This window comes from Thamnophis sirtalis, unplaced genomic scaffold (assembly GCF_051295495.1).
Source record: "Thamnophis sirtalis isolate CommonGarterSnake01/CBP01778 unplaced genomic scaffold, rThaSir2_p1.2 scaffold_4, whole genome shotgun sequence".
Lineage (NCBI taxonomy): Eukaryota > Metazoa > Chordata > Lepidosauria > Squamata > Natricidae > Thamnophis > Thamnophis sirtalis.
In genome coordinates, this window is record NW_028261384.1 from 83,434,807 (window position 1) to 83,452,366 (window position 17,560).

The window sequence follows — 17,560 nt, forward strand, 5'->3', positions numbered from 1 at the left end:
CTCAAATGTTGGAACACTGCTATCATGTCATTCCTAGTCCTTCTTTTTACAGGACTAGACATATCCAATTCCTGAAACCATATTTCCATATTATATAACTAATATATTATAATATATATATATATACCCACAAACAGATTTCTAAATTTATATGTATACAAAGAGTATTTAAATGTAAATAGTATATATGGTATAATATTTATAGTAAAATATAATTGCGGATTTCCCAAACGTTGTGTTCTTTTTTTTTTTAGTATATTTTATTTTCATTTTCATACGCTCACATGTATACAACATATAGTATTAAACAATAATTGCATCAATTCCTCTTGTCGACAATGCCCCAGAAAATAAAAGCCCAATATACCACTTCCATTCTCCACACACCTCTTTCTTCTACCACCCTCCAACTTTCTATCTTCCCTCTTTCATCCCCCTCTACCCTACTTCCCCTCACCCTCTACCACTCCTCTCTCCAGATCCACTCCCCCCTTCCTTTTCACCTTCCCCCCCACCCTCTCTCCCATCCCTCTCTACCCATCTTTCTTCTTTCCTACTCCTCCTCCCCTCGGTGTATTTCCACTATATGTTAATGTATTTGGCTTATCCTATTTTTAAAGAAAAATTAGAGAAAAACAGTATACATGTGAAGTCACATTGCATTGAGATCTAACACATCATGTCTAGCCTAATATATATCCCTCCCTCCCTCCCTCCACCCTCCCCCCCGACCCCCCTCCTCCTCCCCCCTGACTTCCCAGAACCCGTACACGGTATAGATTTTTAACAAACACAGTCTAAAATCTATTGAGAAAAAAGAAATAAAGAAATTAATAACATCTCTACATTGATCTTAGCTTCTTCTTGCTAAGCTAACTTTAAACAATTTAAATCATTCCTGATCTTAAGCATAGGCTAACTGGAATTTCTTGGTCCTGTATTTATTTTGTATATAGTCAATCCATTTTTTCCAGTCTCGTTTATATCTCTCATTTGAGTGAACTTTAAGATATGCCGATATTTTAGCCATCTCGGCTAAATTTGTAACTTTCAATGTCCATTCTTGAGTTGTAGGCAGGTCTTCCTTCTTCCAGTATTGCGCCACCAACAGTCTTGCTGCCGTTATTAAGTGCAGGATCAAGTTAATCTCTACCGCTGTAAAGTCAGTACTTATACCTAGCAAAAATAACTGAGGGGTCAAACGTTGTGTTCTTTAAATGTACTGAATTGGACTGAAATTCCTATCATAACAATAAGGCACAAAATGGATTGTACTATGCAAGGAAGGCTGATCTAGAATGTCCAGAAATCTTCAATCTAGGATGCCACGATGATTTTATTATTTCTTAGAATCATAGGGCTGGAGGAAACCTTGGAAGTTTTACAATCTACTGTAGTCTAATCCCCTGCCCATGTCAGGAGGGTTTATATCATTCAGGCCAAATGGTTGTCCAATCTTTTCTTGGAGTCGATGTGTTCTCGACTCCAAGAGGCAAGCCATTGGTTAATTATTCTCACTATCAGGGAACTTTTCCTTAGTTCCAAGTTGGATCTCTATCTCCAAGTTTCTATCCATTGCTTCTTGTACTGACTTCAGGTGCAAACTTTCTTGCATAGTACTAGTTTGTGCCTTGTTAATAATAGCAATAGCAAAAGCACTTAGACTTATAAAACCACTTTACAGTGCTTTACAATCCTCTCTAAGCGGTTTACAGAGTCAGCATATTGCCCCCAACAATTTGGGTCCTCATTTTACCCAACTTGGAAGGATGGAAGGCTGAGTCAACACAGTGATGGGAATACATTTAAAGAGCACAACATTTGGGAAATCTGCAACTATAATTTACTATAAATTATATACAGCAAATACATTAATACTATAAGACTCTTAGTGTTTCAATGAGTCAATGGAGTCTTTTTTCTGATAAAATGAAATTTAGCATTATGTGGATACTTTTTAAAACTGTGATTATGTTCAGTTTAGTTCTAGTGGTTAAGGTATTAGCCTAGAAATCTGCAGACTTGCCTGAGGCATGAAAACTGAGAGGGGGACTATGACCAATCACTCACTCTCAGTCCAAATCACCCAAAAATGTTATTGCTGTGTGGAAAATAGGAAGAAGATGTATTATGTATGTTTGCCACCTTGAATTATTTACAAAAATAATAAAAGTGAATTAAAAAATTAAACAAGCCAATGCATGCCATATTTTAGACTGCTTTTCTAAGATTCTTTGTCAAAGAATAACAAATTAATTTTGACCATCTTCAACATTTCAGAAGTATGATTATGTGTGGTCAAATTCATGCTGGTTTTTAGTAACCACATGCATTTTCTTCATCATTCAGAAATGCAAATAATATTTATTTAAATTAATATTCAATGAGCATTTTCAAAACACAGTCATATTACAATCAATTTTTGTGTGAAGGCTTAACTTTCTGAGTGATAAGACTTGACTTTTGTTCCAAATTTTTAAAAGTCTTTTTACCATATAATTAATAAACAAGAAGATACAAGAAGATCAGTAATTACAAGAGAACATTTTCAAGAAGATCAGAAAATACAAGAGAACTAGAAGAGAACATTCTAGTTCTCAGAGAGCCGAGGTGGCGCAGTGGTTAAATGCAGCACTGCAGGCTACTTCAGCTTACTGCAGTTCAGCAGTTTGGCTGTTCAAATCCCACCAGGATCAAGGTTGACTCAGCCTTCCATCCTTCCGAGGTGGGTAAAATGAGGACCCAGATTGTTGTTGGGGGCAATATGCTGACTCTGTAAACCGCTTAGAGAGGGCTGAAAGCCCTATGAAGCGGTATATAAGCCTAACTATTGCACTATTGCGTATTGCATTTTCAATTAGTTGGCCTCCTGCCAATATTAAGAGAAGACTCTAGAGAACTAGAAATAAATATTGTCTTTGACCAATCCCCTATTTGCACAAGGTAATTTACAATACTCAAAATATTTCCCAAACATCAAGAATAATGCTATAAAAATATTAAAAGTTAGGAATAGAGAAATAGACTACAAACCTGACTGATTTTGATGAACCAAAGCCACATTGATAAAATGGTTTCCAGCTTCACATACCTGCAAAACATTTCAAATTTATTTCAATTTTTTTGTACAGTTGGACCACATACTTTTGTAACCTGTTGATATATTATCTGGAGAGTCTAATAAATTCAGGTTAACAAAAAACAAGCGAGCCCTATTTATATTCTCATGCTGTTCAAGAATATGAATATCAAGACTATGAAGAAAAATAAATATGCTCTTTACTAAATATAAAACATTTCCTACAGTAACAACATGCAACTGTGTCCTCTAGGTTTTATTTACTAGAGATTTATGGACTTCTCACTGCTGTTTTTATTAAATATTATGCTTCTAATATATAGCTATTAATAGCTAGTGTGCCTGGCCCTAGAATTAAATTGCATTTAGCATTAAATATGTTGAGGGTTTCCAGCTTAAATGAATAAAAATCCCAACCAAAAAAGTGTTAAACTATCAATTACAACATGTGTAAGGCTGTACATTTCCCTGTTTAAAAAGTGGGGTAGGGAGAAGGTAAGATGGATTAAACATGAGAAAAGAAGCTAATGTTCCAAATGGAAGACAGTGACATCTTGGCCTTTGATAAAATCCTATTAAGGATGACCACACAATGGTTTCAAAACGAAAGTCTCATTTGGAACCATACCTGACTTATGCAGTTGGTTCTCATGCTGTGACTTACGAAGATAAATGCATGTAATTAACTAAGCATTGTTTGCTTTCTGCTGTGTGGCTTTCAATCATCCTGAGTTTTCTTGACTTAGCAAATTAAAACTTACTAACCTTAAGAAGTTGCAGTTTGTGAATAAACTCTTTGTATGTAGTATACCAAGATAGATATCAACATTAGAATGACAGCTTTTAAGTTTCAATTCAGAAACAAATTCAGATAATATAAAACATAGGGCCTTCAAAGGCACCTTAAAAAAATCCTCCACAAGTGTCATTCCCCTAAAGACATTTATATACAGTAGATATTTTCCACACTCATATTTATTCTCCAGCTGCTCGCCTCTACATACCAGAAATCCAAAGGTAGCAAAAGAAACTTGCTTGTTTCCAAATGCTAGAAAATATAATAAAACCATCCATTAGTCTTAGATGATTGTAGATACTAGAGAAAAAAATAGTATTTACAATAATATATAATTGATATGCAATTCATAGGATTTTGTCTGTTTGGAAACTTAATTCTTTGATACCACTGTGATTTGTGCATCAATATGTACTGAAAAACAAATGTTTAATTCACAATATTTAACTCAATATATTTCTACATATTTAACCCAACAAAAGGCAACAAAACTACTGATCTATATTACATACATAATTATTATTTTGCTACAGTTTTCCTACAGTTAGTCCATTTCAGAAATACCATTTTGGAATAAATCAATGGCAGCTTAGAGCCCATCCCAAGATGGACCACAGACTGGATCAGTTCAGAGAGATCAACTGTGTTTCTCCTATACAAATGCATCTGTAATTATGTAACAATATTTATGGCTTCTACATCAAAACATTATGCAGTAGCATGGCCTCACATCACAGGAAAAAATATATTGCTTTCCCACATTAGGAATATCAGATAAAGTATGGGACAGAGTTCCTTTGCTAGCAAATGTTTATAAAAATAAGTATTTCCACTGTAAAACTTATTTTTTTTAAAAATGCCAATGCAAAAGTGAATCACTTACAGTCATGAGAAAAAATGCCAAAATAATGCTATATAGATCTATTATATAAGCACATCCCTCTGTTCTACTTACATGGAGGAGTATACTGGGGGTGATTGATGTAATAAGCAAACCAAGAAGTAAATCCCCAGTAGAAAGCACAGCCCTATAATGGAAAATACTGATAATTATAATATACATTTTGATATAGAAAATACACATACAAACTATTTTGATACTATTTTATTATTTTTTATTATTTTTTATTTTTTTATTTTACAAAAAGAGCACAAATACCTTGTATGACTCTAAAAGAAGTACTAGAGCGAAGTTGTTCTACAGAAAGTTTCCTTGTATGATGAATAACACTTTTTCTTTTAATTATCACATCAGAAAGAACGTAACAGGAACAGAATAAACAGAATACAGAACAGATAGTTCTGATCTTCTCTTACATTTTTTTTTTACCCAAAGGACTGTTGCATCTTTATGAGTGGACACTAAAAACTACAGAAGAGCTCCATTTTCTGTTCAAAAGTATATATATCCCAAATTAAACTTAGTGGGAGTTTCTAATTTGATAAGATTACTATTAAGTAAAGAACTCAGAGATATGTAATCTCTCTGAGGCAATCAAATAATGTCGATATTATGATGTCTCATATTCCTCCAAAGGAGACATTACATTTAATACACTGTTATTGCCTCCTGCACTAAATGCAGTGCACATCAATACTATGTCATCCAAAATGCCCTCCCAACAGAGGTAGCAATTGCATCTTTTTATTTTTCCAGTGGGGGACATATTCCAGCAGCATTGAAGATATATTCAGCTAAGGTTAGTGCACAATTACTCTTTGGTGCTCAGTTGGGACTTTACTTCTCTTTTATCCTTCTGGAAAGGTTGCAGTCAAAATTCCTAAGAGCCGAATTTCAGGTAGTGCACTGCATCTCAAATGCAGTACTAAGGAGGGATTACCAGGTGCATAGATTTACATTTTTGTACATTGGTTAAAACTACTCCTTTTCTTTACAGGATTCTCTCCTTATAGAAGACAATTTCAAATCAATATAGTTGAGGACCATCTCACAAAAACGCCTGTATCTTGGTTTCTCCAGGGAAATGCTTTTAATGAGGGGATATGAGTATGCCCTTAGTCGGTGACTTGCAGTGAGGTTTATGGCTGGTGAGGCAGCAATTTTTTTAGACTTGTGGACTTCAACTCCCAGAATTCCACAGCCAGGCATGCTCAGTTCTGATTTAAAGTGACAGCATTTGTTTTTCTCCTTTGCTAAATAAGTTTCCTTCTTTCTTTTTCTTCTCCCTTCTCCTCCTCCTTCCTTCTCTCCCTCCCTCCCCCCTCTCTCAAACACACACACACACACACACACACACACACACACACACACACACACAGAGTTGGGAAGGCATTCAGGATTCAGAAAATTTAGGTTTTCCTCCTCAGCCCATGTTAGCAATACCACTAGCAGCATTTTGGCTGGCAGGTATAAGTAGAAGTGGAAATTCATTCTACTGAAAACATTGTTTTTGCTTATGATTGGATAATTAAAATTTCAGAAGACCCAAAGGCATAGTATTAGAGTGTTACATAGTGCATAGGCCAAAGAACTGTCTCAATATGTTCCCTCCCCCCTCTCTCAAACACACATACACACACACAGTTGCACCAGGAGGATGAAGTTTGAATTTCTCCCCCTCTCTCCGACCCACATGTACCTTTTCCAGCTGTTTCAGAGAGGATTTCAACTCTGCTCTTGCCTGCCGTCATGAAAAGAAAAAAACGTAAAAAGAGAAAGGCAAGAGCTGAGGTCAGGCTGAGCTAGTTGCTGCCAGAGTCACCATGGATGACTCTGCTTAGTGCTTAACTCTTTTAAAAAGCCTCTAAAAAGCACCCTCTACAGGAGGAGGCAAGAGAATGACATGCGTCATCTACGACAGGAATTTTTCGGCTCTTAACCCTTGCTTAACTTTGCTCGAGTGATCATAAAACACCAGACTAGATGAGGCACGTTGTTCGACTGCATGAATTATGGAAACAACAATATCCAGATTCAAATGTTAGTGAACAACGATTAACAGATCAAAGGCGATTTATTATACGGAATAAAGTGTTTAGTGAAGTTGAACTTGAGGAAATTCAGGCAAATTGCAAAACCAAAAAAACAATATCACAAGCGGAAATAACTGATATTCAAGACACAACTAAAGACATTATAGTAGAACTCCCAGAAGAAGCTCTTGGGGAGGAAATAACACCACCACCACCAGAACCAGTTATCACTGAACCAACTGATGAACTAACTCAAAAACAAAAAGAATTGAAGGACAAAATCATGGAGCATTTTCTGCTTAATGAGGAAAGAGAACGTTTACCATCACTAAAAACTGTGCCTAAGAAAAGTTTGGCCCCTACCATGAAAATGGTTAATGCAGTGTTTTCAACAATTGAATCAGATCCATCTTGGAAACGAACCAGTTAATGTACAGCGCAGCTGCAATAGTCACTAATGAACTAGGAATTAAAATCAAAGTACCTAGTCACACAACAGAAAAAGCATCAAAGCCAAAGTGGAAAATCCAATTAGAACAAAAAGTCAAAAAATTAAGGGCAGATGCTAGTAACTTAAAGAACATGCATGAGCAACGGCTTAAAAACAACAAAATCATAGATCAGCTAATCAGAAGATATAGATTGGATACAAGAAACATCAATGAAGCTGTAGAGATTGTAAAACAGCAGATAACAGCAACAGCTAGAAAAATTGAAAGATATGAGGCACGAATCATCCAATATAAACAAAATCAGCAATTTCGATCAGACCAACGGCATTTTTATCAAAGTCTTAATGTGAATGGTGACACCAAAAGTGAAAAACCAGAAAAGCAGGCAACAATTGAATTCTGGAAAGAATTGTGGGAAAATGCAAAGGACTACAACAAGGAAGCAAAGTGGATACATGACTTTGAGAAAAGCATTGGCAACAAACAAATGCAAGTATTAGAAATAACAACTGAGATGGTCAAAAATTGAGTAAAAAAGGTAAAGAATTGGACATCACCAGTTATAAGATACACAGCTGGTATAGTTAACTGGACACAAGCTGATTAGGACATTTTGGACCGAAAAACCAGGAAACTAATGACAATGCATTACAGTTTACATCCACGTGGTGATACTGATAGACTATATCTGCCCCGAAAATCAGGTGGCAGAGGATTATTACAAGTGAAGCAAATAGTTGAAGAAGAAAAACATGCACTGGCTGATTATTTAAAAGAAAGTAAATAAAGAACATCTATTAATTGCTCTGAAATTCTGGAAGAATTTGTGGGAAAACAACAAGAAGCACAACAGAAATGCAAAATGGATCAAACAGATTGAGGATTCTATTAAAGTGCATAAAATGGAAGATGTGAAAATAACAAAAGAAATGGTGCAAAGATAGTCAAAAAAGTGAAGAACTGGAGTGCACCTGGACCAGATGAGTTACATGGTTTTTGGTTAAAGGCATTTACAAGTGTGCACAAAAGATTGACACCCCAAATGAACCAGATCTTAAAAACACCTGAAAATGATGAATGGATGACAACTGGAAGGTCATTTTTGATCCAAAAAGATAAAGAAAAAGAAATGGATCCTGGAAACTATAGGCTAATCACCTGATTGCCAACAACATACAAGCTCCTTACTAGTATCATTGCAAACCAAATTTATGGATACTTGGAAAGCAATAACTTGCTTCCTGTAGAACAGAAAGGATGCTGCAAAAATTCAAGAGGAACAAAGGACCAACTGCTAATTGACAACTAATCCTAAAAAATTCAAAGAAAAGACAAACCAACCTGTTCATGGCTTGGATAGACTATAAGAAAGCATTTGATTCAGTTCCCCATAGCTGGATCAAGAAATGCCTGAAAATCTTTGCAGCAACATACAAAAAATCATGGAAACTTCAATGAACCTCTGGAAAATGAAGCTTATAGCTAATGAAGAAATACTGGGTGAAGTTGAAATTAAATGAGACATTTTCCAGGGTGACTCCCTTTCACCCCTACTTTTTATACTATCAATGCTACCATTGACAATCATTTTGAAGAAGATGAACTGTGAATATGAACTTGCAAAGAAAGGACTGAAAATTTCGCACTTGGTGTACATGGATGATTTGAAGCTGTTTGGTAAAACAAAAGCTGAACTGAATTTATTAATTGAAAGCACAAAAGAATTTAGCCAAGACATTGGTATGCAGTTTGGAATTGACAAATGTGCAACAATGGCAGCCAAAGCAGGCAAGGTCATAGAGGATGATGGAATAGAACTTGAGAATGAAGAAATGATAAAGGTAGTAAAACCCGAAGAACGCTACAAGTACTTGGGGATTTTAGAGGCCTCTGACTTAATGCATAATAAAGTCAAGGAATTAATTTCAGCCAAGTACATTTGATGAATTTGCAAGATATTAAAGTCCAAATTGAATGGAGGAAACATCATAAAAGCCATAAATACCTGGCCTATACCTGTGATTCGATACTCTGCAGGAATAATTGACTGGACCCAGATGGAGTTGGACAATTTGGACAGAAAAACAAGGAAGCTAATGCAATGAATCATGCTTTGATGTTGACCAATTATATCTACCAAGAGCAGAGGTAGTTGAGGACTCCTACAAGTAAAACAGACTGTGGAAGAAGAAAGACACAGCTTGAATGATTACATCCAGAAAAGTGAAGAACCAATGATTAAGGATGTAAATAAAGGAGGCCTTTTAAAGACAACTAAGTCAAAAGCTGAATATAAGAAAGAAGTAATTGAGAAGCGAGCTGAAAATTGGAAAAACAAAGCTATGCATAGCCAATACTTGAAAAATATTGAAGGCAAAGCTTACCCAAAGCTAACTTAGAACTGGTTAAGATCAAGAGCACTGAAAAAGAAACAGAAGGCTTTATTTTGGCAGCTCAAGAACAAGCCTTAGCCACAAACTGCATGAAGGCAAAAATTTAACATGTTACCACCAACAGAAAATGCTGCCTCTGTAATGAGAAAGATGAGACAGTTGACCACTTGATCAGTGAGTGCAACAATTTTTCACAAACTGACTACCTACAACACCATGACCGTGTTCCTAAGATCATTCACTGGAAATTGTGCCAAACGTTTGGATTTGAGTACAGCAAAAACCACTGGGAACATCAGGTTCAGAAGGTTTTAGAGAATGAGAAAGTCAAGATCTTGTGGGACTTCAGAATTCAGACTGACAAGCACTTGGTCAACAACACACCTGACATAACAATAGTTGAAAAAAAGTATGGTTCATTGACATTGCAATAGCTGGAGATCACGAATTGAAGATAAACAGCAAGAAAAAATCACAAAGTACCAGGACTTGCAAATTGAAGTTGTGCAACTGTGGAAAAAGAAATCGTGTGTTGTCCTGATTTTAATTGGAGCCATTGGAGCAATACCTAAAGGGCTACCTCGCTATTTGGAAATTTTAAATTTATCAGACTTGAACATTCTGATTCTATAAAAAACCACCCTACTTGGAACAGTTTATATCCTTCGACGTACCTTAACAGTTCCTAGGTCCTTGGTTAGGACTCGAGCTGTTAACTACCAACCAGCCCCAAAGGCTGTGAATCTCACCAAAGATTAACCACATAAAAACTACTCCTGCCTTCCTACCACCAAACAGGAAGGTTGGCCTCTCCCCCCTTTCCTGATCCTGCCTTCCTACCACCAAACAGGATGGTAGGCCTCTTTTCCCCCCATGAAGTATCATCAACAGATTGTACCTGCCATGGAAAATAGGGGATAGGGGGCTATTGCAAATGTATCAAACTGTAGAAGAAGAAAAATGAATTTTGAATGATTATGTGAACCAAAGTACAGAAAAATTGCTACAGGCTGTGAAAACTGAGAACAGTATAAAAACAATAGAAACAAAGGCAGAATATAAGGAAAAACAACTGGATGACAGATTAAATAAATGGAAAACCAAAGCTTTGCATGGACATCACTTGAAAAAACATTAAAGGAAAATGTGATGACAACTTGACATGGACATGGCTTAAGATGGGAACCATTAAGAAAGAAATGGAAGGTTTAATACTCGCTGCTCAAGAACAAGCACTACACACTAATGCCATGAAAGCAAAAATATAAAAATCCACCGACGATCCAAACTGCCAACTTTGCAACAACAAAGTTGAAACTGTTTCACATTTAATATGTGAATGCAGCAAAATCACATAAACTGATTACAAAGCTAGACATGATCGAGTTGCTAAATTAGTCCTCTGGTCATTATGTAAAAAATATGCCCTACATGTATCTGAAAAGTCATGGGAACATAAAGTGGAAAAAGTTATCGAAAATGAGACGTGAAGATCTTGTGGGACTTTCGAATACAGACAGATCATCATTTGGAACACAGATATCACAGTTGTCAGGGGCTGAAGAGTACAGTTTATTGATTTTCTATACTAGGAGATGCCAGGGTTGAAGAAAAAGAACTGGAAAAAATCACGAAGTATCATGACCTGGCCCTTGAAATTACATGGTTATGAATGAAACATGTAATAGTAATACTCATTATCATCAGGGCACTTGGTACCATGTCCAAAAAATTTACAAAGCACATCATGAAATTGCAGCTTCCTGCAATTACACCAGCAGAACTGCAAAAAACTGCACTGCTTGGAACATCATATATTTTAAGAAGATACTTGGTTGATACCTAGGATGCTGGTAGCAACCATATCAACCATTATCACCAATCAGCAGTATTTGTGATGCATTTTTGAATGTTCAGTTGACTGAGTTTTATATTTAATGAATAAAGTATATAAGAATAATAATTATAATAATTATAATAATATTGAGCGACTGTGGGGAAAAAATTGTGGGTTGTCCTAATTGTAATTGGAGCCCTTGGAGCAATACATAAAGGGCTACATGGCTATTTGGAAATTCTAAATTTACTGGATTTGAACATTCTGATTCTACAAAAAAAACCACCCTACTTGGAACAACTTATATCCTCTGACGTTACCTTAACAGTTCCTAGGTCCTTGGTTAGGACTCGAGCTACTGAGCTACTAACAAGCTCCAAAGGCTGTGATTTATAATAATAATAAATGTTAGGAATATAATCTAATGGTTGGGTTGGCAATATCTAAATCATGTAACAATGCTATACCTGTTTCTTTAAATCATGCTGTAAATGTGATTGGCTGCTGTTTCCTCAATCGGCCATAAGATGGAGCCAGAATCACTGTTAGACGCTGATCTGATCTGAGTGTTTGGAAGCTGGCTGTGAGGAGTGCCATATAGTGATCAGCCTGAGCTATTGTAAGTTTTGTAACTGCTAGCAAACTTTGTGTACCGGACTATTTGTATGATTATGGACTATGTTATTTGGATTATCCCTTAACTGAAAGACGTTGATAACTGAAACTGTGTATGACTTGGACTGTTTGATGGACTCTGATACCTCTATTTCCATGAAAGTAAAAGCCTATTTAAACTGCAGTGTCTCTTTATGCTGGTTTGGTTGTTCTCCAACACTACTCTCACAATGCTTCTCTGAACGCACTCTCTCTCCCAACGGGAACCTTACCTAACAATTATTATTATTATTATTATTATTGTACAATTGTATCACAGCGGCCAGTTGTTTCACTGGATTTGGCATTGGTTACTAGTCGGGCCCCACCCAGGGGCCTAGGACGTCGTAACGTATTTTCGTAATATGCGTGCAGATCCAAGCAGTGCGGCTTTTTGCATTTGACTGATGGTGATTTTGTCAATATTTAACTGTTTTAAATGTAATTCCAGTGCTTTTGGAATAGCACCCAGTGTGCCAATTACCACTGGAATTACCACTGCTGGTTTGTGCCATAGTCGTTGAATTTCGATTTTTAAGTCCTGGTATCTTGCGATTTTTTCATGTTCCTTCTCGGCGACCCTGCTATCACCTGGTATTGCGATGTCTATGATTGTGACCTTATTTTTCTCAACCAGTGTGATGTCTGGTGTATTATGCGCCAGTATTTTGTCGGTTTGTATACGGAAATCCCACAAGATCTTGACCATCTGATTTTCTGTGACTTTTTCAGGCTGATGTTCCCACCAGTTTGTTGCTGTTTTAATATTATAATTTTTGCACAAATTCCAATGGATCATTTGTGCTACTGAATTGTGCCGCAATTTATAATCAGTCTGAGCGATTTTTTTACAGCAGCTGAGTATGTGATCAACAGTTTCGTCAGCTTCTTTGCAAAGTCTGCATTTGGCATCATCAGAGGATTTTTCGATTTTGGCCTTAATGGCATTTGTGCGGATAGCTTGTTCTTGCGCAGCCAGGATTAGTGACTCTGTTTCTTTCTTTAATGTACCTGTTGTTAACCATAACCAAGTTTGTTCACTGTCCACTTTGTCTTTTATTTTTTCCAGAAATTGGCCATGCAGTGCTTTCTTCTGCCAACTGTCCATTCTTGATTTTATCACATCTTTTCTGTATTCTTGTTTCGTCTGTTGGGCCTTCAGTAGATTTTTGTTCTTTACTTCGATTAATAGATGTTCTTGACTTTCTTTTAAATAATCAGCCAGTGCATGTTTTTCTTCTTCAACTGTTTGCTTCACTTGTAATAATCCTCTGCCACCTGATTTTCGGGGCAGATATAGTCTATCAGTATCACCACGTGGATGTAAACTGTAGTGCATTGTCATTAGTTTTCTGGTTTTTCGGTCCAAAAGGTCCAAATCAGTTTGTGTCCAGTTAACTATGCCAGCTGTGTATCTTATAACTGGTATTGCCCAGGTATTTATGGCCTTGATTGTATTTCCACCATTCAATTTAGATTTCAAAATTTTCCTAACTCTGTTGGTGTACTCTCGTCTGACAATAGTTTTTACTTCTCCATGCTTGATGTTATCCAACTGCAGAATGCCTAAGTATTTGTAGGCTTCATTTTCTTTGCATTTAATTAGTTGGCCATTGGGCATTTCAATTCCCTCAGATGCAGTGATTTTGCCCCTTTTTATGGATACAGTGGCACATTTTTCCATGCCAAACTGCATTGAAATATCGGTGCTGAATACTCGGACTGTATTTGTCAATGATTGGATTTCTATTTCTGACTTTCCATAGAGTTTCAAATCATCCATATATAGTAAATGCGAAATTTTTTCAGCTTTTTTGGCTGTTTGGTAGCCTAATTCATTTTTTTTAAGATTACTGATAGTGGGATCATTGCGATGATGAAGAGAAGAGGTGAAAGTGAATCACCCTGGAAAATTCCTCGCTTGATGTTAACCATTCTGTAGCTCTCATTCCCTACTGCCAACTCAGTTCTCCATTGTTTCATTGCCTTTTCAGTAAAGGATGTAATATTTTTGCTAATGCCAGTTGTTTCTAAGCATTTTATGATCCAACTATGTGGCAGTGAGTCAAATGCCTTTTTGTAATCAATCCAGACCATATTCAAGTTCGTTTTTCTGTTCTTACAATTTTCTAATATCATTTTATCAATTAGAAGCTGATCTTTTGTGCCCCTGCTCCTTCTTTTGTTGCCTTTTTGCTCTACTGGCAAGATGTTGTTTGTTTCCAAATAATCCATCATGTTATCTGCAATAATGCCTGTGAGTAATTTGAAGGTTGTTGGCAAGCATGTTATTGGTCTATAGTTTTCAGGTGTTGTTCCTTTAGTTGGATCTTTCTGAATCAAGTATGTTTTTCCAGTTGTCAACCATTCATCAATTTGGCCCTTTTGTAAAATTTCATTCAGTTGCCTGGCCAATATTGCATGTAAACTGGTCAGATATTTGAGCCAGAAACCATGTAATTGGTCCTTTCCAGGTGATGTCCAATTCTTTACCTTTTTAACTCGATTTTTGACCATCTCAGTTGTTATTTCTAATACTTGCATTTGTTTGTTGCCAATGCTTTTCTCAAAGTCATGTATCCACTTTGCTTCCTTGTTGTAGTCCTTTGCATTTTCCCACAATTCTTTCCAGAATTCAACTGTGGCCTGTTTTTCTGGTTTTTCACTTTTGGTGTCACCATTTACATTAAGACTTTGATAAAAACGCCGTTGGTCTGATCGAAATTGCTGATTTTGTTTATATTGGATGATTCGTGCCTCATATCTTTCAATTTTTCTAGCTGTTGCTGTTATCTGCTGTTTTACAATCTCTACAGCTTCATTGATGTTTCTTGTATCCAATCTATATCTCCTGATTAGCCAATCTATGATTTTGTTGTTTTTAAGCTGTTGCTCATGCATGTTCTTTAAGTTACTAGCATCTGCCCTTAATTTTTTTATTTTTTGTTCTAAACGGATTTTCCACTTTGGCTTTGATGCTTTTTCTGTTGTATGACTAGGTACTTTAATTTTAATGCCTAGTTCATTAGTGACTATTACAGCTGCGCTGTACATTAACTGGTTTGTTTCCAAGATGGATCCCGGTTCAATTGTTGAAAACACTGCATTAACCATTTTCATGATAGGGGCCAAAATTTTCTTCGGCACAGTTCTTAGTGATGGTAAACGTTGCCTTTCCTCATTAAGCAGAAAATGCTCCATGATCTTATCCTTCAATTCTTTTTGTTTTTGAGTTAGTTCATCAGTTGGTTCAGTGATAACTGGTTCTGGTGGTGGTGGTGTTATTTCTTCCCCAAGAGCTTCTTCTGGGAGTTCTACTATAATTCTACTGTCTTTAGTTGTCTCTTGAATATCAGTTATTTCTGCTTGTGATATTGTTTTTTTGGTTTTGCAATTTGCCTGAATTTCCTGAAGTTGAACTTCACTAAACACTTTATTCTGTATAATAAATCACCTTTGATCTGCTAGTCGTTGTTCACTAACATTTGAATCTGGATATTGTTGTTTCCCTAATTCATACATTCGCTTTAAATAACCTCTTTTTTCTGGCTCTGAGTTGTAGTAACAGGCCATTATGGCACGGTTTTCATCTGCACTATATTTTTGTCGTTTTGTTGGCTGGTCCACTTGTAGCCCACTTGTCAACGGATGTTCAGGGACCCCAACATCTGCCGTGGCCCTTGTTAGCCCGCACGATGACCAATGCGGTATAAAATTTTTATTCGTTTCTTTCACCATATTGTATGGGTTGGCAGGTTTTTTTAATGTGGCCAGGTTGCCAACCTGACCCCAACCCTCCTCCTTTCTCATCTGGGCTTGGGACCGGCAATGGCGGAGTATTATTATTATTATTATTATTATTATTATTATTATTATTATTATTATTGGTATGGTATGGTATGGTATGATATGGTATGGCATGGTACAGTATAGTATAGGTTGGAAACATGCAGAAGAAGCCTTCATCCTGCAGTAGATAGATTATGGCTAAAATGATTATGATGAAATAATAGAATGAATTTGGTGTTTGACATGTTTGAAATTTGAATATAAAAATCTATTTTTGTGACAAAATATTAACACAATAATAGAAGGGTAGTTGAAAAGGCTCTAATATGTTGATTTGATATGATTGAGGCAAAAGTCGCCCCCCCCCCCCTTATTAAAGTTGCACAGCTGCAATTGCAGTTGGTTGAGTCAGTTTACTGTGCATAAGTCAAATAAATATTAGGAAGATTGCTCTTGCAAACTTTTTTCTTCTTCTCTGTCTTTCTATTGTTTCCAAGTCTGAAATAAAAGTCACTATAATATAGTGAAGTAAAATACAGAGGATCTCAGGAAGAACAATTAGGGAATAAACAATGCATAGGAGTAGAATTAAAATATTTTAAAGAACATTAAGGAGTCTTCTCCTGGATAAGTATTTTAGCCATCCAGTTCATTTGGCCTACATTCTTATATCTTACATCATCACACTCTTATCACTTCATCACCCACTCTTTTTAAGTAGGACAAAAGTGCTCATATTGAGGTGATGAAAAGGAAAAGGAATATTTTATCTTTACCAAAACTGTCTCCAACACCTTCTTTGGGAAAGTAGAAATTATATATAATCTGCCAGAAATTATTGATAGGAAAATGCTTTTAGAAAGGATTTTTTCAATTAATAATAATGATATTTAGCAAATAGAAAGAACTATGATTTTTCATCATGTATTCCAACATATAGCCATTACTGAGCAAGATAGGTTACTCACAGGAAAAAAAATTGCTCTTAGCAGTTGCCAGTGGTTTTCCCTCCTCAGCCTTCTAAGTTTCCCAAAGTTTTAAAGGACATTCTAAAACTGAAATACAAATATTATATATCTGATGCAGTGGTGGGGTGCAATTTTTTTACTAGCAGTTCTGTGGGCATGGCTTGGTGGCAGACGTGGGTTGCTGCCGGTTCAGCCTGGATATGGGTGAACCAGTAGTAACGGTGGCGAGAGGCTTCATCCATCTGCCTGGATGCTTCTGCAGAAGTGTTGCATACATGCACAAGCATGCAAAGGAACACACCCAAACTGGTATTAAAAAAATTAGCAACCCATCTCTGCTTGGTGGGCATGGCTTGGTGGATGTGACAGGGGAAGGATCCTGTAAAATCTCCATTCCCACCCCACTCCAGGGGAAGCTTACTGCAAAATCCTCATTTCCTCCTGGGACTTGGGAGGCAGAGAATAGATGGGGCGGGGCCAGTCAGAAGTGGTATTTACTAGTTCCCTGAACTACTCAAAAATTTCCACTACCTGTTCTCCAGAACCAGTCAGAACCTGTTGAATACCACCTCTGATCTGATGGCATCAGCTTAATCAAGTACAATTTTTAGAAGACTAATCAGATATACTGATGATTTTTTAAAATTATTCTTTCATA

The 17,560-nt window shown here is 36.4% G+C and overlaps 2 protein-coding genes across 5 annotated transcripts in view; both read right to left on the reverse strand.

Moving 5' to 3' along the window:
• The window catches only part of TECRL (trans-2,3-enoyl-CoA reductase like), a 69,623-nt gene that overhangs the window by 33,040 nt on the left and 19,023 nt on the right, over positions 1–17,560 (reverse strand). For all 4 annotated transcript variants that reach the window (XR_015696405.1, XR_015696404.1, XM_087713218.1 and 1 more), the window contains exons 7-9: positions 4,831–4,903; positions 4,084–4,127; positions 3,034–3,091 (exon numbers count right to left, since the gene is read on the reverse strand). Coding sequence is in view for 2 of the 4 variants with exons in the window: in XM_087713218.1 (XP_087569344.1) it covers positions 3,034–3,091; positions 4,084–4,127; positions 4,831–4,903 (175 nt within the window). In the remaining 2 variants the exon portion in view is untranslated. The remainder of the gene's footprint in view (positions 1–3,033; positions 3,092–4,083; positions 4,128–4,830; positions 4,904–17,560) is intronic.
• Positions 12,483–14,662, reverse strand: LOC148045940 (uncharacterized). The gene is given in 3 exon segments (XM_087712169.1): positions 12,483–13,215; positions 13,957–13,978; positions 13,981–14,662. Coding segments are annotated over 3 exon segments (1,437 nt in total).